Here is a 21,586-nt window from a genome sequence, read left to right as displayed (position 1 = left end):
TTAGAGGAAAAAACTGGGATTTGGTGCCATTCATATTTCAAACTGTAATGTATCAGGAGATAAGTGTTGTAACTAGTTTCCCTGACTTTGCTGTTATATAAGAGCCAGGCCAAGGTGTTACATTTTGTATCCTTGCACAGTATTCCTTAGGTCTAATGGATATCTTCATGTACACACCAGCCTACATGGGATCCCTTACTGTATCTGTTGGGGAGGGCACCCCACAGTTCCCTTGCCTGACAAATCTGAACCTTCACTTCCCTAATGGTAGAAAAGGTCTTTATTTCCAGAAAAGGCCAGCAGCTCTTGTCCCAACTAACTCACACCACAATTCAATTCCGCTGGTCTTAACTGAGATCAGGTTTATTAGAAAGCAATCAAAACTGAGCCAGTTGAAAATGCACATGTTCTTCAGATTAACATTGGTAGGCAGGGAAATCAGTTCTTTTGTTCTTGTCAAAAGATTTTAATTTCCTTCCACAATAAGCAATCTCCTTCTAAGTCTTGGTCTACACTACCAATGTATGTTAGTACAACTACATTGCTCAGTGCTGTGATTTATTCACACTGCTGAGTGACAGTTATACCAACCCAATCACCAGTTATGTTAACAGGAGAACTTTTCCCGAGGACATAGCTACTGCCTCTCAGGGAAGTGGAGTACCTTCACCAATGGGCTCTCCCTTCAGCATAGGCAATATCTTCACTACCTTCACCGGTGTAACAGTGCCGCTGCTGCGCTGTAAGTGTAGATAAGCCTTGAGTGCTTTTTCACATATTTGCATATTTTATTCCTCCCCAATCAGCCCTCCCTGCATGAATTCACAACGTTTAATATTCCTTTGAAACTGGCTGTTACCTAGTTTTAGCCCATTCTCTCAGAGTATTATAATCAGAAAAAGTGTACTTTGCTTCCTGCTGTCCCCTAGAATTTAAGCATCTAGAAGCCACCTGGAGTTTAGGCAATAACCCATTAGGTTAAACATAACACCATACATTTGGTTATAGCTATAAACCAGACAAGCAGTGAAATCACTAAGCACATTCTTACTCAAATGATAAAATATTGGTACATGGAGTAAAGTTAAGCTTCACAACAACCTGGCTGTTTCTCAGGTGCAGAATGTCTCAGATGAGTTCAAAGGGAAAAAAAGCCATTTTCCCTCCACAAGTTCCGTGCTAGTACTTGAAGCAGGACTCTTTTCAGTTTGGTCATATTTATCACCACCCAAGAAGCAGCCACGCTGTTTGAAAGTTAAAATGTACTCACAACATTGAACTGGAAGCTTACTTGGGGGCTCTCAATTCTGTTTCTTCAGTAACAGTATAAACTAAATAAATTTAGTATCACCAATGTAGTTTATTAGTAACAGAAATTACAGGTAAACAGTAGCTGAGCACACAGAAAGACTTGGAAGGGGAGAAGTGGTCTGAGACAAGCGAACCTTAAAAAAAGGTCACAACTGTGTTAATGAAGGTTCTGTCACAGATCTTCACCTTGGGTAGATAGGAGTCCTCCTGCCTACTCCCTTTCTGTTTACAGTTGGCTTTAGTACTACCCACCTCATCTCTTTGTTGCCCAGTCCTAAAAAGTTAAGTTGTTATATTCATACGAGAAAATATGCTTATAACTTCTCTCCATTATATGTTATTTATTTACTATATACTATTTTTCATAGTGAATGACTTGCATAACCCACTAATTCCTTTGTGCTCAAAAGCGGTTCTAGCAATTTTTGCTTTTACACTGAGTTTTAATTTAAGAAGCCATATCCCTAGAGTAATAAGGCTTGTCAGAGTACATATTAGCAGGTTATTGGTGCAGTTTTCAGATGCTCGAAGCCACCCTTCCTTCTGCCCTACAAGCTGTGGTTTACTAATATACTTAGATGAAGCCACAGGAATATTTTAAAATGTAAGTTTTGCTCATTGTGTGTGCATTCAAAAAAAATTTTTTTTTTAAAAATAGAAGGAGAAACTTCTCTCTTTTGTGGAACTCAATGTAATGGCTTTTGTTCAAACTCCCTCCTGAAAAATAAAATTCACCTTTTGACTAAGGTCAAGTATAGAACATTTCAGCCCCAAAGGATAATTTAAAGAAAGTTTGTTCAAGGGAAAATAAGGAGCTTCAATAGACATGAAAGGAGTTGGCATGCCAATGTCCAGTAGCAAGGGCTGCACTCAATACCGCATACCACACTACTAATGGACAAGATGTTTATCAATTTAGGTTCAAAGTCTGCAAACATCAGAGGGGTTATGCTTACTATCCAAAGTAGTCTCATGATGCTGTACCATCAATAGCGTGTGCAGGATAGGACCTTAAGTTTGTATGATGCATTTCACCTTGAAGAAACCTAATAACTAATAAGTACATTTTCGCTTTTGAGGTAGTGAAGGGTTCTAGCTACTATTACAGTATAGCATGTTTAAGTTTTACACTGTTGCATGACTTACCCTGACAAGTGCATCATCTATGATGTGATCACGTCTCACTTTGAGTCGCAAATATGGGTTCAACTGCTGTCCTTGAACTAAACTGTACAGCACAGTTATGCGTCGTTCACTGTACATGCGGATTCTATTGTCATAATACAATCCCAGGTTCTTGGTAACAGCATTCAATATAAAGGGACACGTCATAAAAGAGAATTTGTTTTCTGTTTCTACTTTGAAGAAAGTGTAGTCTTTGTCCATTTCTAGAACATCATTCAGTGGTTCATTAATAAATTCTTCAAAAGGGATAAGTGGTTTTCGGCAATCTATAGTTTTTACACCAAGCTCAGTTTCCAGTGGGTCCACTCGAGGCCCTTTCTTATTTCTTCTTTCCTCACCCAGAAGCTCTTGAAGAGTTAATTCACTGGATTCTGGGAGGGGCTCTTCATCTTCTTCTTCATTGTGGTCTGTATCCACATCCCCTCCGACTACATTTGCATAGTAAACCATTTTCAAGCACTTTGAAGCAGCAACAATGGCATCATCATCATTCACTAGATTGCGACTGTTGAATTCATTGCTTATGACTTTGTAGGTGATAAGCTGTTGAAATGTTTCCATCATTCTCCGAATCTGCTCTGCACTGTACTTAGACCACAATCTGACTAGTTTTGCTTGAGCTGCAAGGGGTAGCTTGCTCATTGCTTTGCAAAACAATGGCAGTGCCATTTCCAGATATTCAGGGCTATGAAGATTACCATTCTCCATAACAATTACAAACAAATTCAGATAGTTAGGATCCCGAGAGTACACATTATGGTAAGTCAAGTCACATTCTACATTAGGTGACAAGTATACAAGTGCATTTAAAAAGGCAGTTTCTATTTTTTCATTAGAAAGTAATCTACTGTAGACCCGTCTGACTGCTTCAATATCTACAGATACTTCATCGGGGCCTAATTTTTGTAGGTTGTTATCTCCTTGTGTGTTGTCACCTACTCTTGATGAAGATGATGATGCTGCTCCGGAATCTTCCTCCATCGCAGCAGCTGAACAGGCAGCTTTTTCTTTTTCATCTTCATCCTTATCTTCATCCTTTCCTTGAAGAGACTTCAGCTCTTCCTTGGTATGCTGCTTGGCTTTTCTGAAACTTTGTACCAATGCCTCAGCACTAGAAAACACTCTCCCAATGACTCGAATTAGAGGAGAATAGTCCTCTTTCTCTCTACACAGTTCAAGAATTTCATCTACCTTCTCTTCTGTTAGGTAAGTCACATCTATAAAGTTAAAAAAGAGACCACACTTGAAATTTACTTGATACAGTAAATACATTCACTTTTTTATCAAGTTGCAATGATATACACAATTTTTTACCATTATCGCCTCACATTTAATACCTCCTACCATGACATTGTTGAATGAGTTTAAGACAAATTTACTTCGTAATTTCATTAACATGGAGAAACAAACTCATCTATTTACAGCATACACTGTACTTGAATGTTTTATTCCTTACTTCTACGAAGCTCTGTGACCTAGGAGTCAATTGCAATAATGAGATAGCTTTGCAACAGAATTGCAGGAAAAACGAAATACATTTGGTAATATATAATGGTATTATATCCTGGAAACAAAGTCAGTAAAATGTTTAAATGTGTAAAACTTTAAAAACCTTAAAGCATGAAGACCAACCCATCAACGTACTTGGTAAAACCGTCTCCATTTGATGTTACAGGACAGGATACCATTGTTTTTAATTCATTTTTTCACAGTCCTTAAAAATCTGTTGATCAAATGCCCATTAAAGTAACTAAGCTGAAAATTACTAAAAGTATGGTCACTGCTCAGTACCAACTATTTATTATAAGGTACCATAAGAAATGTTAACTTTTTAAAAAATAGATTCTTCACAAGAGAGCTAGACAGTTGTTTATTTTGTGATACAGTAAATGAAGGATAATATAGTCATTTATAGTAGTAATTTCTGCAACAGTTTAAAAACATCTCATGAATATGAAACATCTGAAAAGCATTCAGAAAAATATATAATCAATATCAATCTCAGAATTCATGCTGCAGTGTATCTGACATACACAATGGGTTTTGAATCAAAGGGGTTCTTCTGTATGTGCTGGGCCACTTTATTAGTTAAACAAACTAACAGATATTCTTAAAGTTGCCTACTAATGTTAATTTAAGTCTATACAAGTTGATTTTTAAAAAGGTAGTTTCAGTGGGTGCCAAACTGTCATTCTCATAGATATGAAAAAAATCTTATTTTGGTGAACCATTTATTTAAGATTTATCCTTTTTCCTCTTTACTGTTGCTGCTTTTTTCCCCACTCCTTCAGAAGCCTTTCTGAGGCCCTGATCTTGCAAACAGTTAAGTTGTTTGTAAGTTACTTATAAATTACTTTACCTATACCAATCTCATTGATTTCAGTGAAATTACCTATAACTACGCACATAAGTTACTACCATGCCTAAATGTTTATAGGATCGGAACCTAAAAAGGTTAATAGATCCAAAAGTTAGAAGGGACCATCGTGATCATCTTGTCTGACCTCTGGTATAACAAAGGCCAGAAAACTTCCCCGAAATAATTACTTTTGAATTAGAACATCTCTTTTTAAAAAACACACCCAATCTTGATTTAAAACTGCTGGTGGTGGAGAATCCATCACAACCCCTGGTAAACGGTTCCAATGGTTAAAAATTTACACTTAATTTCCAGTCTGAATTTACCTAGCTTCAATTTTTAGCCATTGAATATTGTTATACCCTTGTCTGCCAGACTAAAGAGCCAAATATTTATTCCCTATGTAGGTACTTATAGACTATAATTAAGTTGCTCCTTAACCTTTTCGTTGTTAAAATAAACAGATTGAGCTCCTTGAATCAATCACTATAAGGCACGTTTTCCAAACCTTTAATAATCTTCATGGCTCTTTTCTGAACAGTCTCCAATTTATCAACATCATCCTTGAATTGTGGATGCCTGAACTGGACACAGTATTCTGGCAGCAGTTGCACCAGTGCCAAATATAGCAGTAACAGAATCTCTCCACTCCTTCTCAAGATTCTTGTTTACACAGCCGACGACTGAATTAGCCCTTTTGGCCGCAGTGTTGTACTGGGAATTCATGTTCAACTGATTAGCCGCCATGACCCCTAAGTCTTTTTCAGAATTACTGCTTCCCAGGACGGAGTGCCCCTTTTTGTAATTATAACCTACATTTAACAGTATTAAGACACACATTATTTGCTTATGCTCAGCTTACCAAATGACCCAGATCGCAGTGTATCAGTGACCTGTCCTCTTCATTATTCCACTACCTCAATATTAAGTCACCTGCAAGCTTTATCAATGATGATTTTATGGTCTCTTCCAGATCACTGATAGAAAGTTAAATAGCATAGGGCAAAGAATGAAGCCCTGTGGGATCCTACTAGAAACCCATCTGCTTGATGATGATTCCCCGTTTACAATTACATTTTGAGAACATCCTATCACTTTACAAGTTTTTAATCCATTTAATGTGTGACGTTAGTTTTATATTGTTCTGTTTTTTTAAATCAAAATATTGTGTGCTACCAAGTCAAATATTTTACAGTAATCTAAGTATATTACAGCAACACCATTATCTTTATCAATAAAACTTGTAATCTCATCAAAAAGATACACCAAGCTAGTTTTACAAGATCTATTTTCCATAAACCCATGTTGATTGGCATCAATTACATTATCCTTCTTTAGTTCTTTATTAATCGAGTCCTGTATCTGCCACTCCATTATCTTGCCTAGCATAAATGTCAGCGTGACAGGCCTATCATTACCAGGGTCATCCTCTTTACCCTATTAAAATATTGGCACATTAGCTTTGATCCAGTTTTCTGGAACTTCCCCAGGGTTCCCAGATGTAGTGAAAAATCAACATTAGCAGTTCAGCAAGGCCCTCAGCCAGCTCTTTTAAAACTCTTGGGTGCACGTTATCCAGATCCACTGATTTAAAAATGTCTAACTTTAGTAGCTACTGTTTAACATCTGTGATATTATGCCCCATATTCTTCATAGAAATACTGTTATGATATGAATATGGCATAACTAAGATGTTTTATGCAAAATGGGTCATGTGAGGTATCACTGGAAAGGTGATGATTTACTGAATGTGATTATCCAATTTGTATGCATGTATCATTTCTGTATCTGAAGTTAGAAATATTGAATATGCAATAATTACAACCATGTGTATACTTGGGGAATGCCCACCAGAAAGTATGCAATCAGCCTGGATAGGCCATTAGGAAGGACAATAGGACTTTGAAGGTACTAATCTCCCACCTTCCTGAGAAGTTTCCTGGGATGCTGCTTTGACACTGCAGGGTCGTGTGATCATGTCACTTGGTACAGGTTACCATCTTGAAATGCTGGTACTTTTCCAAAGGAAGGGGGTTGGAACCAAACTAGGAAACAAAGCATTCCTGCCACATGCAAATCCTATTTAAGGCTGGAGAGCGAGTTACTCTTGGCTCTTCTCCACTGTCTCCCTGCCCAAGAAGGAAGACTGCTAAGAACACTTGAGGAAAAAAAGGAACTAAGCTGGGGGAGGTAGGGATTAAGCCCAGGTGAGACAGACCAGATCAGCAGTTTGAGCATTGGCCTACTAAACCCAAGGCTGTGAGTTCAATCCTTGAGGGGGTCATCTAGGGCAAAAATCTGTCTGGGGACTGGTCCTGCTTTTAGCAGGGGAGTGGACTAGATGACCTCCTGAGGTCCCTTCCAATCCTGATATTCTATGATCAGAGAAAGAAAAATGGAAAATTAAATTTCTGAGGAATATGTTGCAGATTTAATAAAACTGGCAAAATATAAGGATTACAGAAGTGTGGCTGTGCAGAAAACCTAAACTTTAATTTCTCTAATAATCCGTGGAAGTTCATATAGGAACTATGTTCCTGAAAATAGAGGAAGGACTCTGATCTTTAACTTCTTGTCCATGTGGAAAAAAGCAGACTCCACTCATTTGCATAAAAATGTTATTGCTAAAATACAAAGCTGTAGTACTGAATATACTTGTAGTTAATGGAATTACTTTCTAGTACACTTTAGGTTTGTTGCAGCATACATCTAGAAATCAAATTGTGATATAAAAAGAAAGTGATAGTCAACTCTCTCAAACATTTTCGGTTCTATGCCACACGATAAGTCTCAAACTATGTTTATGAAGTACTAAATTCACTGGCTTTGGACTACAGAGGTTATTAGCTGTACTGTATAACAAATTGATCATTTTATGATAGTGATTATTGTTGAAATATACTGCAATTCAAATCTCATCCACTTCCAACAAGAATATATGTACAATATTCTTTTATGTTAACATCCGAAAAACATAAAACATATCTAATGCATGTTTCTGACCAAACAGCTTGCATTCCAGGCATTTAACACAAGTTTTATAGCTTCACACCTTATAAGCACAGTCCAAATGATCTGTTTATATATGGATAACATTACCAGTGACATAACTAGCACCATACCAGGCCAGTCCAACATCTTGTCTCTAATAGTTATCAGCACCAGATGCAAGAATTCCCATAGTGAACAATTACAGAATAAAATGACCATAGGAAAGTATGTCTAGCACTTCCTATCAGTTACTGCTAGACATATGAGGTTATATATGCCTTCTAATTTTTTTCACTTTCACCTTCTCTCATGCAATTATGCATGATTCACATTACCCATACAAAAAGATGACGCTTTTTAAAAAAAAGTATTAATCGCTTGGTCTCGATGTTTCATAGCAATGAGTTCCATTTGTGTGTCATGCACAGTATTTCCTTCTATCATTCAGTGTTTGCGCCTTTCAATTTCATTGAATGTTCTTGTGTTACGAAAAGGGTAAATAAGATCCCCAGATCCATCACTTTTGCACCATTTGTTATTTTGTCTCTATCATGTCCCCTCTTAGGAGTTTCCCTAAACAAAACAATCTTTTCAATCTCTTTATACGGAAGCTTTTTCAGGCCTCTATTTGTCACTCATCTCTGGACATCTAATTCGGCCATTTTTAAATTTTTTTTTTTTTTGAGAGTGATCAAAACTGAATACAGCATTCCAGATAAGAGTGTGCCTCTGATTTATATTGTGACATTATATTGTTTTCAGAAATATTTTCTAGCGCATACTTTATACATCTTCACGTTTGCTTTTTTGAGTGTCATTAAACATTGCATAGAGATTTGCACTGAGCTCTTGACCCCCCATCTAGATATTTTTCCTGCATGGTCACACTTTTTAGGACTCAGCAATATGAGTAGTTCAAGTTATTTCTACCAAAGTACATTACTTTGCATTTTCAACAGTCACTTATTTGCTACTATTTACCCATTTATCTAGTCTTGTTACATCTTTCTGATTTGTCTCATTTATCTTCCACAATTGTGAGTCATCTCCTAATTTTGTCACCTCATTATTCATCCTGTTTTCCAGACCTTGAAGGTATACATATTAAAGAACAACAGAACATGGAACTTTGGGATATCTCACTGCCAATCTTTTGCCTTGTTAAAAACTGACCATTTGTTTCTACGCTGTCATCTGCGCTAGATGTTCTGTACTGTCCATGAGCAGAAACAGCATGGTGCTATGGCCATGGTCAGCAGCAGCAGCATAAAGCACCCCACAGAGAATTTTCAGCAATGAGTTAGCAGAAGCTCTAGCAGTAGTTGCCACAACTACTCCCCTGGCTGCTCTTGGAGCACTGCTAACTCCTTGGAGGGTTGCTCCTTTCTCCTGGGCTGACTGAAGAGACAGAGGCTGATGTGACTCCCTTCCTGAAGTGATCTGACCAAAAAGAAATGGTCTGTCTCCTTAACAGCAAATGAAACAAAGGTCCCCTACTTTCTTCTATGAATTGGGGCTGCAGCTTTCTGAGACTGCCCTGAGTTAGGGAAAAGCTCACTGTTGGGTTTAGGGTCAGTAGCACAGACGGCTAAGGCAAACCCATATGTTGTTTAACAATGGATTTGGTGGGCTTTGTTTGGGGAAGCTGTTGAGCTTTTCAATTTAGTAGCTTCAAAACTGCCATTCAGAATCAAATGTAATAGCAGGCTGCTTACCCTTTTCCTTGGCACTCTAAAATTTGATTGCTGTTTCCCCAGCAACTGCAGCTGCAGAAGGACCACAGCAGTAATTCAGGATTTCAAATTACTCAGAAGGAAATTTTGGTTCCAAAGCTAGTTGGGAGCCTCAAACAGACTTCAGAAGATTTTTCCTCTAGGCACTAATGCTCTGCAGAGGATGGTCAGTCTGTCCAAGCAGCTATGGAGACAGGTCAATACTGGCAGGTTCTGCAGTGGCTGGGGCCTAGCCTGAAGCAGCGACTCACAGGATTGGTCTGCCTCCAGAGTTCCAAGGAAACCACTGTCTAGAATCTATGCACATAGCTGTGAAGAAGTAGAGAAACTAAAAACACCCTGCTAAATATAGAAAGATTAAAGATGTAGATTAGATAGAATTCCCTCACCATAAAAATGCAGAACACGACACTTGCAACAATTACTCTGTCTCGATGTTGGTTCCCTTTCCCCACCCTGTAAGAAATTAGGGGCCAGATCCATCTCTCACTATGTTTTGTATACAGTGCCTAACACAAATGGTCCCCAATCCTGACGGGGGCCTCTAGGTGTTGTTTTAATATTACAAACAAACAGGATGGCACACTACAGGTGCAATACATCCCTTTATCCTTTGCTAAAAAGGTTATACCTTCCTTTTAGTTAATTGTTAGTGAATCTCAACTTGCATGTCTGCACAACCTGTTGCAACAGTACCTTAGTAATACTAATTTTGGAAATGTAATAGGTAGCTCCACAGTTAAAGGCTTTGGGTTTTTCAGTGAATGTGGGATTTCAGTCTTTGCTAGGGATGAAAGTAAAGTATTGGTCATAGCCAAAGTCACACAAGTCTGTCAGAGTACAGATGTAATTTTCTGGAAAGGCAGAAGTAAATAGGTTCAACCGTTTTAGTGTTCAAAACACACTTATGGGACAGTTATGGGATGCTGTATTTTTTTCAGATCTCTAACTTACAAATGAATTTGTCTTAGCATATGTTTTAGCTTTTATAGATGTAGGTCTAAACAAGATCTTTCCATAGACAGGTATTTTTTCCGTTAACAACCAAGGCATTAATAATATACTTCCTTAGTTGTTTTTTTTCTTTTCTTTTTCTTTATGACATTAAGTCAGCAAATTTCTGTGTTTACTGTAGCAATCTTATCTGTAAGTTAATGATTTGCGCGTGTGGAATATCAACAGGCTCAGCAAAAAAGCCACAGTGTAAGAACTGGCTGGTTTACTGGAGTTTGGCCATAAATCCTCCTCATCCTAGTACCAAAGGAAGGTGCAATTCAAACCCAGACTCTAGAATCGACTCTATTTTGACCGGCTCTGCCTCACCCAAGCTTGAAAACCATGAAACCTAGCTGGCCCTTTTGCTGTTCCTTTCCTCCTTTACCTGTCTGTTCCCAAACACAATTCAGAGGCCAAAAATGAAAAGTGCAATCTTGAGAATCTATTCAACTGAGGAGTCATGCGACTGAGCAGTAAACTGGCAGTACTGAAGCATCTGTTACATTAGCACATGACAACACTAACTTTTGAAATTTTAAGAAAAAACAAAAAATGTTTCCATAATAACCCAACCCACCCATATATTTTAGCAGTGATGTGATGAATATCCAGTTTGAAATCAATTCTGGACATGAATCCTGCCCTTTTGTAGTATTTGTAAAAATCTTATTCTAAAATGCAGCCCAAATACCGAATACTTAAACAGTTATGTAGCAACAGTCATGGCCTGGCTTCCTTCCCCTCCACACCAAACCTGCAGCTCTCTTCCACTGAGAGCCTTAGGTTCCCTTTCCAGCATTTTATCCACAGTGCTTGAATTCAATGCCTTCTCCTTCCATATATAACCCCATCTTTTTCTCCAGAAATCTCCATCCAATTTCCCGCAATATCTAGCCTACTCCAGTACAGTTCTCTTTCCCTTCCTCCATACAGGCTACCAGTATCCAATGTTACAGTAGTGGTTATGAATATCCACCTACTTGCTATCCAACAATTCTGAACATCCTAATAATCAAATCACTAGTTTTTATTGCAGTATCTGCTTCCAATCTAGAATCCTGTATAACTGTTCACAGATGATACCTACAGTTGTAATTTTAGATTTATATACTGGACATGAGAAAGAAATCTACAAGCTTCCAACGCCACCATTTTTAGGGATTTTTATTTTATAAAGATTCTATAATGCCTTACCTTTAAAGTCATCTCTCGGGCCTTGCATTTCCTTCTTGTTCATTTTTCTGTCAGTACAGGAGTTGTTATGGGCACCTTTGGAATTGTTTTCTAGGTAAGCTGAGCTCGTTCCTTTCTTGGAGGGATGAGGATCACAGAGTTTTGCATTAATCTTATAAAGCTCGAGGGCCTTAATGGCTGCTGCATTGTTATCCATACGGTGAAAAGTTGGACAGGAAGCACAAAATTCATTCGTGCAGGCTTCATTTCCACAGCCCTCAGTTAACTGGTGGTAGTAGCGTTCTATTAGATGTTTTGCAGCTGCTCGCTTCCTGTACCAAACATTCAAACAGTAAGCATAAGGATTAGTATGGCTTTCACATACAAAGGTTATTCAAATTATCATCAAAGCAGAGATTAGTCAGACACTGAAATAAAACACTTCTGAATCAAAGGACATGCATTAGGAGATTTTGAAAATGCAGGATTCTTATTTTGACAAAAGAAAGTATATTTAATGCACAATTTAGTTGCAGGTCATATGTAAATTGAAAGAAAAGCAGATTTTTACCATGTTTCTCCAGCACTAAAAGTTCTCAGTTCTACATTCAAATGTAATACTTAAGTTTGCTATGAAAATTCTGCTGGGGGAAACTAACTCACTCAGTTAAAACTGAGGTATAAATTAACTGAAGCTAAGTATCTCGATATTCCAAATTTAAAATTAGTCTTCTGTCATGTTACAGGCAACATTTCACTTGGTTGGCTGATCAACACCTTGCATAAGCACTTTCATGACACTGTCACACAATCTGAAAGTCTTGTAAGTTTATGTTTTCTTTTATAAAAATGCTAGAGTGACATTAAGTCTGTCCAAGCTGAAAAGCACCCTTTGATTAATTTAGGACCCGATCTTGTTAGGTGCTGAGCACCTTCTACTCCCATTGAAACCAGCGAGATATAGATCCTTTAAAAATTACATTTCCAGTTTTACAGCATTCCAGGAGCAAAAACGGAATTCTGTCCTATGTTTATTTAATTAATACTCAGGGCAATTACACTGCTGAGAATAAAATAAAAGTGGATCTGAAGCCTAAAAAACTATTTCCCCTGGCTCAAATAAGGCATTTGAACCCCTGACTATCCTTTCAACAGATCTTCCCTTCTCTTTTTTTTTCTGATTATATTTGGTGGTGCAGTACTTTCTAAAATAGATACTAACCCAGTGACATGTACTGTTTCAAAGATACAGCTGCCTCCTTCCCCCTGCTTTCTTTTTGAAGTGACAAGCTGCAAAGAGGAAACTCATCTGAGCCTAGCACTGTCAGTAACAAAAATCTTGTAACTGGGCAATGAATGATACAGATACATCTAGATACAAAGATGACAGTGGAAATATGTTGTCACCAGCACTGGCTCTGTGCCCAGAACAGCTGTAGAACCTCACTGCTCTACACTGAACTAAAATCTTGAGTATCTGCTTCCATGGCGTGTCTGCATTTCATCAAAGAGTGAATGAGCAAGGTTCTATTTTATATTTTACCATTTAATTCTACTTATGCCTTCAAATAGTTCTGTAAGGCATTATAATCCTTTCCTAGAGTTTTACACTTGTCTAACAACAAGATTTAAATAAAACATTATCCATGTGAAAATGAAAAACTATATTTAGATACGTGTTACAAACTATAAATATTTACTCTATCTATCAAATCCCGAGATCAGAATTCTGTCTCCCCATGTAATAGCTGATGACAAATACTTAAAACTGAATAAGGAACATTTTATTGCAAATTTTTAGATGTTTTCTTCAACTTTTGTAGAGAAAACATAATACTGAACTCAGGGCTTAACAAGCACTGTACAAGTTAAAGATGACTGACTTTTCAAATATTTAATTTTATAGCACAAGTGTATTCACAATTTGTCACCTTGATTTTCTGAAAGCCCAATTTGAGCCCAGAACCAAGAGAATATACAAGACATCCCAGATACATCACACAGAGCCTAAATGAGCAAGTAAAAAGAGAGATGTGCCAGCAAAATAAAGTCAACTATTGCAGATAGATAAGCCAGAAGCAGATTAGAAATGTTTAACTACCAGTCCAAAAAAAACAAACAACAAAAAAACCCCAACATAGGAAAACCTACCACTGATTTGTTTAATGTTTTTTCCACGTTGTATCCATTCACATTACAAAATTAAAGCAACTTTTTACAGCCACCCTGCCCCACTTTTGCAGACCTTAAATATAAAACTGTAAAAACGGGCCCACAATTTAGATACATTTATTTGGGAGACCTTAATGTCAGAAGTAGGGGATTTTGATGTTTGGAAGTGGATAGATACACTATAAGAAACAAAGATCAGTTCTAATTTCATGTACATGTGGTTCTTTTAAAACCAAACATTAAAGCTGTTTTTAGCTTACTAAGGAAAGTGCAGGCCTTGCCTTGATAACTCATTTGTTTGCTTCTCTTGCAGTTACTATAATGCATTACTTTTACCACTTCCCATCATGGAACACGTACCCAAATGAAGTCCAAACCACTACTTCTTTCATATCTCATACCCCTCTTTAAGACTATTTTTCCATGATACATACAAGATAATTTTTTTACATAAAACCGTGATGGTCCAACAATAGCCACATAATATTATTGCTGTAACATTTGGCCTTCCTTAAACCATTCCCTGCAATGTTATGCTCACTTATTTAATCATGTCTAAATTTAGACTGCAAGATCTCTGGCGTAACCTTTGTTTTTTATAAAGTGCCCAGTATTTCTTTGGGTGTTATACACACCAGTATAAATCCTCCTTATTCTGAGAATTTAGATCCAGCCTATTTAGACTAAAGTGTAGGTTAGCATCTTATATATTTAAATGTAGAGGAAAGGATCAATTAAGAACATAAGAATGGCCTACTGGGTCACAACAATGGTCCCCGTAGCCCAGTATCTTGTCTTCCGACAATGGCCAATGTTAAATGCTTCAGAGGGAACGAACAAAACAGGGCAATTATTAGGCACTGGTCCGGTCAGATCCATGCACAACATCTCACTTTGGGAGGAAATGCTGTGCTTAGAAGCAGTCTGCATTGGGAATCTGCTCTTATGCCTGTGAGAGTAGTTTTTTTTACTTTCCTGTTGGGACTTGTCCTTTTTCTTTGGTACCAATGGATCCAGGACATGGGACATGTTCACAGGGATGCTCACTGCTGGAGACGGACGCTGTATAGTGGTTCTGGTCTCATGGCTTCCTCCATCAAGTACTTATGGAGGCAAAGCTCTCAAGTGTCTTTGGTTTGGGGTGAGAAGAACCTGCAGATGGAGCAGTGAGCCGTGATATGTGCCTTCTCAAGGCAGTGACGGCATCTCTGGTGCTCATCGCTCAGAGAGTGAGCAAGGGCAGGAGAAAATTTTTAAATCCTGGAATCCAGAGCATAGTCCTCATGGGTGGGGATGTTCCCCGAAGAGAACCACAACTTACTTATTATCTATCTCTAAAATAACAAAATACAACTATCTAAAATTATGTACACTGAACAAGGAGTGGTCATTCTCAGAGCAAAACTAAGAGCATGAAGGAATAGGGGTTCCAACTCAGCGGTAAGAGGTAACTGGAGTGGTGTTGATCTGCACTACCTATTATACCCTTGGCTAGGAGCAGGAAGGAACACACCACGCACATGCAGGTCAATGGACACTACTACGATGTGTGGAATACCTCTAGGACCATCACTCAAAGTATACACAGGGTTTTAGTCTTAAATACTTGCATATCTCACAGAGTTATTGAAAGTATAATGACAAAATCTGATAACGATGGAGGGGCAATATAAATACCTATCTGGAGATAGATCAGCAATGAAATTATTAATGTTGACACTAGGGACTGATCTACACTATTTTTGTACCAATTTAAACATACTCCTATTTTTCTATTTCTATTTTAACTATTTTTCTGTATCTAAACCCATATAGTTAAAATTGTGCAAAAAAAGTGTGTGGAAGTGACAAACTAAAAACGGAAAAAGACTCTTATTCCAGAATGTGTATCCACACAAGGAATTATACCAGTCCAACTAGAGTGGTATAAGAACGCCAGTAAATTTCCACACATAGACAAGCCCTAAGTCAAGCAGGACAGTAGAAATCCTATGTAGACTCTGCTCAGTTTAAAAGTGTTATATACTAATATCTACATCTGTACACTGTTTGAATGACACAGAATATTTCATAGCATAGTACTCCTGGCACGTCTAGTTTCTTCCAGAAATGTGTATGTGTAAATTTCTCCAAAATCAGAGTCATAATTTTGCTTTTAGATATTACAAAGAAATATCTGAAATCTTGGTTTTTATTTTAAATAAGTTTTAACTTACACTGACTGTTTTTGTAGAATAATGGAGAATGCTTACAGACATCCCTTTATAAATATGCCATAATTCAATTACAAATAACCACCAGTTCAGAGGTGTTTCAATTTTTATTAGGCATTAGCCTCACAAATTTGTCTGTCTGTCTGTTCAGTAGTATAATTTGGGTTCCAAGATCATAGCATATAGCATGTCCAAGGCTCATATGCAAATTGTGGAATAGATTATGGGGGATTATTTGTTTTATTGAACAATTCAAGAACAGTTTCTTCATAATAAAAAGAGAGAGTATATACTTTAAATACATAATAGCACATGAATCTGCATTTTTCAAATAACTCAACACTTGCACAGAAATGGTGAATAACTAAACATGTAAGAGCAACACATACATAACTAGGCAACCAAGCAAATGAGAGCTACATAAACATTTTACCAGCTTTAGAAGAAATTTAAAACCACATCTCTGTCTACTGCTTTATTTTGAATAAGGAATTCACAAGTAAAATTCCAAAGTTGTGTTATCTGGTGTTAGGCTAGGTTATTAACTTGTGCAAAAAACCCAACCTTTAAGTGTTCAAATTACATAACACATTTTTGAAAGAAGAATAAAAGATTTTGTAGTAATTTAGCATAACAACAGTACAGAGTATGGTGGGTATTTAAAAAAAAAGGATTACACATTATGTGCATGCTAACTTTTATACTTTTCTGCACAGAGCAGCATCACTATTTAATGCCTTTAGAAAAACATATACATTAATGTTCACTGAAGTTTACAATCTCCTATACTAATTAATTCAGTAGGAATTCAAGTACCAAGGTAGCATTATCATTATCTAATTCCTTTCTTTAACAAGCACAATGAAAAAAAATCTGCATTAGATTATCCCCAACAAGTGAATGATGTCAACAGGCATCACGTGGAAATTATGGAAGTAAAAGGAAAACAGTGCCCATTTTCTATATAAAAAATGGAAGAAAAATCATTTAAAATGTTGATGTTTTAATTCATGAATTACTGTTTCATTTATTTTTTATATAATAAAGGGCAAATAGGAGATCTTCTAAGACAAAACTTTAAATCACTGATACAGCTGCAGTATTTTTATAATGTACTTCTGGAAACAACTGTAGCTGAAACGAACAACTAGCAGCTAACAGTGAAATGTATGTGGAATTTTGGAGGCAGGCATTTAGGGGGATTTTTGTCCTCTTTTTCCCTCCCTAGAAGGAGGGACTACAAAGTTAAGACAATGATGACTGCTGAGGCAACATACTAGAAGTGTCCCAAGGAGGAGAGGAGACAAAGAAGATGGTCAGATGTGGCAGCTGTGGTATGTACATCTGATGGAAGCTACTTAAGCATAAACTGTTACCTGATAGAGCCTTCATGGCAGAAAAGATTCAAGGACTGGAGATGATGACAGAATTCAGATGGGGAGCTGATAATTTAATCTAAAAAGAGGAGGTGGCACAAACAACTAAATATTTGTTCATCAGGTGTCCACAAAAGGATCTGGAGGGCAGACTACCAGAGAAGGAGGGTGATCAATGGAAGAATGTGACCATGAAGACAAGGAAAAGACCAGCTAGTGGAGGTGAAAGAGAGTTGAAGGAGGAGAAGAAACAGGCAGATGGGATGTCGAGGAAGAAAAGAAGGGCAGCCAGTCCTTGCAGAAGAGAGAATGGAGATAGCCAAGGACTGGAGCCCAAGGAAAAATGAAGATGATGTACAGAGGACTGCAGAAGAATGTGAGATTCATACCAACATCAGGAAGAGACATGTCTATGTGACCAGGGACTCCATACTAAGAAGAACTGACAGTCCTGTCACTCGACCTAATAGAGACAGAAGAGTTCATTATCTATCAGGAACAAGGATACAAGATGTGGACGTGAAGCTCAAAAGGATCCTGATGAGAGTGGGGGGAAAAAAATCCACTGACTGCGCTGCACGTTAGGATGAATGACCTTGCTTGATTCCCAATGGACTAGATCAAGGATAATTACAGTAGGGTTGGAAAGATGCTTAAAGACGTGGAAGCTCAAATGATCTTCAATCCCTACAGAAGGAGGGTGAAGATGTGGCAAAATAATGAAGATGAATAGATGGCTCAAGTACTGGTGCTCTGAGGAAGATTTTGGGATGATCGACCATGGGAAAGCGTTCACAGAAAGAAGACTCTTCTCAGCTGATGGACTCCATTTGATTACCTGGGATACTAGCCTTCTGGAATCAAGACTGGAATGATTATTACTTTTTATTGATACTTTAAGAGATTACAAAATCAAAATAGGCTTCAAACTGCTGAAAGGTCTGTTTAATTATTTAAAAAACATTTCAAGCATTTCCTCTCTGTTTTCTTCCTCCTCACCCTCTTCAGTTAGTAAAATCTTCAGGAATGAGCACAAGACAGATAACTGGGAATGTTCTGAGCTCTAATCCTGACTCTGCCACTAGCTGTGTGGCCTAGATCAAGTCACCATCAACTTTGTCTCCATATGAAAAAGGGGGTAATATTTGCCTATTAACGTCATGGGTTTGTGAGGATTAGTTAGTCTGTATATTGTTTATGGTTTTATAAATATATAAAATATTAAGTATTATATCTTCTCTATCCCTCACCCTCCATGATTTTTTAAAAAGTCTTGTCTCCAGTGTAAATGTAGAAACATTTTTCATGTGGTGTTTCAAAACTGAATTGGGCTGATGGTGGTCAGAATTCTCCCAAAGCAAACAAATAATATAGACAATTACAGAAAAATCATTCTTATATTTGTTATTTTCTAAAAATTTCTATCCTACTGAATTATGTCCAGGTCAGCTTACAGCAGCACTAAGCCATGTGGGAAACTGCACAGATGTTGCGTGCCTCCAAAACACCTATACGTGCTCTTTTTGAACGCCTCAGCCAACTGCCTAAATTGCCCCTTATGTCCTTGTGACAAAGTGGGATATGTTTGTATCAAATTATAGACTCTATTTTGTATTATGCATTGAACTTGTATTCTACACTTGCCCAAGGCAAGCCTACTGAATTCCATTCCAGACAGCAGCCCTGCCCAGGAGATGTTTGCACCACCTCATTGAAGGACTATCACCGAAAAGTCATCAAGCTACTGGATTTGATGGTCTCTAAGCTGCTGGCCAACTCCCAAGAAACAGCAGCAGCGAGTCTTGTGGCACCTTATAGACTAACAGACATTTTGGAGCATGAGCTTTCGTGGGTGAATGAATATCCACTTCGTCGGATGCATGTCCCATGGAACAGTGTTTTTTTTATGGAGGTGGCCCACAGGGGATGCATATACAATTGAGGCAGGGGGCTGGACAATTCCACATGGCAAGAACACAGGCTATTTAAGGCCAGGGGTGGGAGGGAGCAACCATAGCCATCTGTAAGAACTTGCTGAAGAGAGGGTATCATAAACAGATAAGTAAGAGTTAACAGAACAGAAGTACTTCATATCTCTTTTGCCTGGAAAGGGTTAACAAGATCAGTGAGGCTGGCTGTCACCTGACCAGAGAACCAATCAGGGGACAGGATACTTTTAAATCTTGAGTGAGGGAAGTTTTTGAGTGTGCTGTTAGTGTCTGGTTGTTGTTCTCTCTGGGTTCAGAGAGTGACCAGACGTGCAACCAGGTTTCTCTCCAATCTCCCTGATACAGGTTCTTATAGATTCAAAATAGTAAGTACTAGGTGATAAGGCTAGTTAGGCTTATGTTTGTTTTCTTTATTTGCAAATGTGTATTTGGCTGGAAGGAGTTCAAATGTGTATTTTGCTGAAAGGATTTAATTTGTACTTATATACTTAGGCTGGGAGGGTATTCCCAGTGTCTATAGCTGAAAAACCCTGTAACATAATCCATTTTAAATTTACAAAGATAATTTTTACTGTTTGTTTTTTCTTTCTTTAATTAAAAGCTTTTCTTGTTTAAGAACCTGATTTTTTTTTTAATTTTGGTGAGACCCCAGGGGACTGGGTCTGGATCCACCAGGGAATTGGTGGAAAGAAAGGAGGGAAGGGGGAGAGAAAGGTTAATTTCTCTCTGTGTTAGGATTACTTTCTCTCTCAGGGAAAGTCTGGGTGGGGGAGAGAGAAGGAAGGGGGAAGGTGAATTTTCCTCTCTGTTTTAAGATTCAAGGAGTTTGAATCACAGTGATCTTCCGGGGTAACCCAGGGAGGGGAAGTCTGGGAGAGGCAACAGTGAGGGAAAGGGTTTACTTTCCTTGTGTTAAGATCCAGAGGGACTGGGTCTTAGGGGTCCCCGGGCAAGGTTTTGGGGGGACCAGAGCGTACCAGGCATTGGAATTCGTGGTTGGTGGCAGCGCTACAAGTACTAAGCTGGTAATTGAGCTTAGAGAAATTCAAGCTGGTACCCCATCTTTTGGACGTTAAGGTTCGGAGTGGGGAATTATACCATGACAGAGGGCAAGAGGGACTTTGTTCAGCCTGAACAGTGACCAACCTCTGACTCACAAAAGGGAAAGCTCAGACATGGGGAGGGTGTGCCTTGGTACTTTTTGTTGTCTTCAGAAATCTGTAACTTTAATACTTTTAAGAGTAGAATTTCTGTGCTAAAGAAATACTTTTGCTAAGCCTAAGTTCTTTGCTTTCCTACTATATTGTCCCATAGGGGTTAGTTGAAGTAGAAGCCCAGTTGTCCACATCCTAGGTAGAGCTTTGGGAAAGTGTATGTAAGCAACTGGGTGCTAGGGAGATATACAGCACTGGTTTCAAGGTCTGGGGAGTCTGCACAGAAGAGTCTCACACGCCAATGAAGGACTCTGACAAGAGGTCTCCAAGTATGTTTGTCAGATCCAGAGCTAAACAGTTACTAGACCAGGGGTTGGCAAACATTCAGAAGTGCTGTGCCGAGTCTTCATTTATTCACTCAAATTTAAGGTTTCGCGTGCCAGTAATACATTTTAATGTTTTTAGAAGGTCTCTTTCTATAAGTCTATATTATATAACTAAACTATTGTATGTAAAGTAAACAAGGTTTTCAAAACGTTTAAGAAGCGTCATTTAAAATTAAATTAAAGTCCTGATCTTACGCCGCCAGCCAGCTCAGCTCGCTGCCAGCCTGGGGTTTTGTTCACCTAGGCCAGCAGCAGGCTGAGCACAGCCTGCGGCCGGGACCCCAGACCTGGGTTAGGGAGGTTCAGGGGTCAGGGCAGAGGGCTGTGGGACCGGGTTCAGGGCAGAAGGCTGGAGGCGGGGTTCAGGGATGAGGGCAGAGGGCTGGGGTATAAGGCAGAAGGGTGGGGGTGTGTGGGGGTGCAAGGCAGAGGGCTGGATATGTGGGGGTGCAGGGCAGAAGGCTGGGTATGTGGTGGGGGTTCAGGGCAGAGGGATGGGGCTGTGGGGATGCAGGGCAGAGGGATGGGGCTGTAGGGATGCAGGGCAGAAGGCTGTGTGTGTTGGGGTGAGGGGAGTTCAGGGCAGAG

At 38.5% G+C, this 21,586-nt stretch overlaps 1 protein-coding gene across 7 annotated transcripts in view; it reads right to left on the bottom strand.

Annotated features, from left to right (window-relative positions):
- Positions 1-21,586, bottom strand: part of UBE3A (ubiquitin protein ligase E3A) — a 94,081-nt gene that overhangs the window by 23,831 nt on the left and 48,664 nt on the right. For all 7 annotated transcript variants that reach the window (XM_050932075.1, XM_050932023.1, XM_050932041.1 and 4 more), the window contains 2 exons: positions 11,770-12,080; positions 2,458-3,713 (listed from right to left, as the gene is read on the bottom strand). In XM_050932075.1, the coding sequence (XP_050788032.1) occupies positions 2,458-3,713; positions 11,770-12,080 (1,567 nt within the window). The remainder of the gene's footprint in view (positions 1-2,457; positions 3,714-11,769; positions 12,081-21,586) is intronic.

This window comes from Gopherus flavomarginatus, chromosome 1 (genome assembly GCF_025201925.1).
Source record: "Gopherus flavomarginatus isolate rGopFla2 chromosome 1, rGopFla2.mat.asm, whole genome shotgun sequence".
Classification (NCBI taxonomy): Eukaryota; Metazoa; Chordata; order Testudines; family Testudinidae; genus Gopherus; species Gopherus flavomarginatus.
The sequence above is the reverse complement of the archived record's forward strand: the minus strand, read 5'-3'. Positions and strand labels throughout refer to the sequence as shown.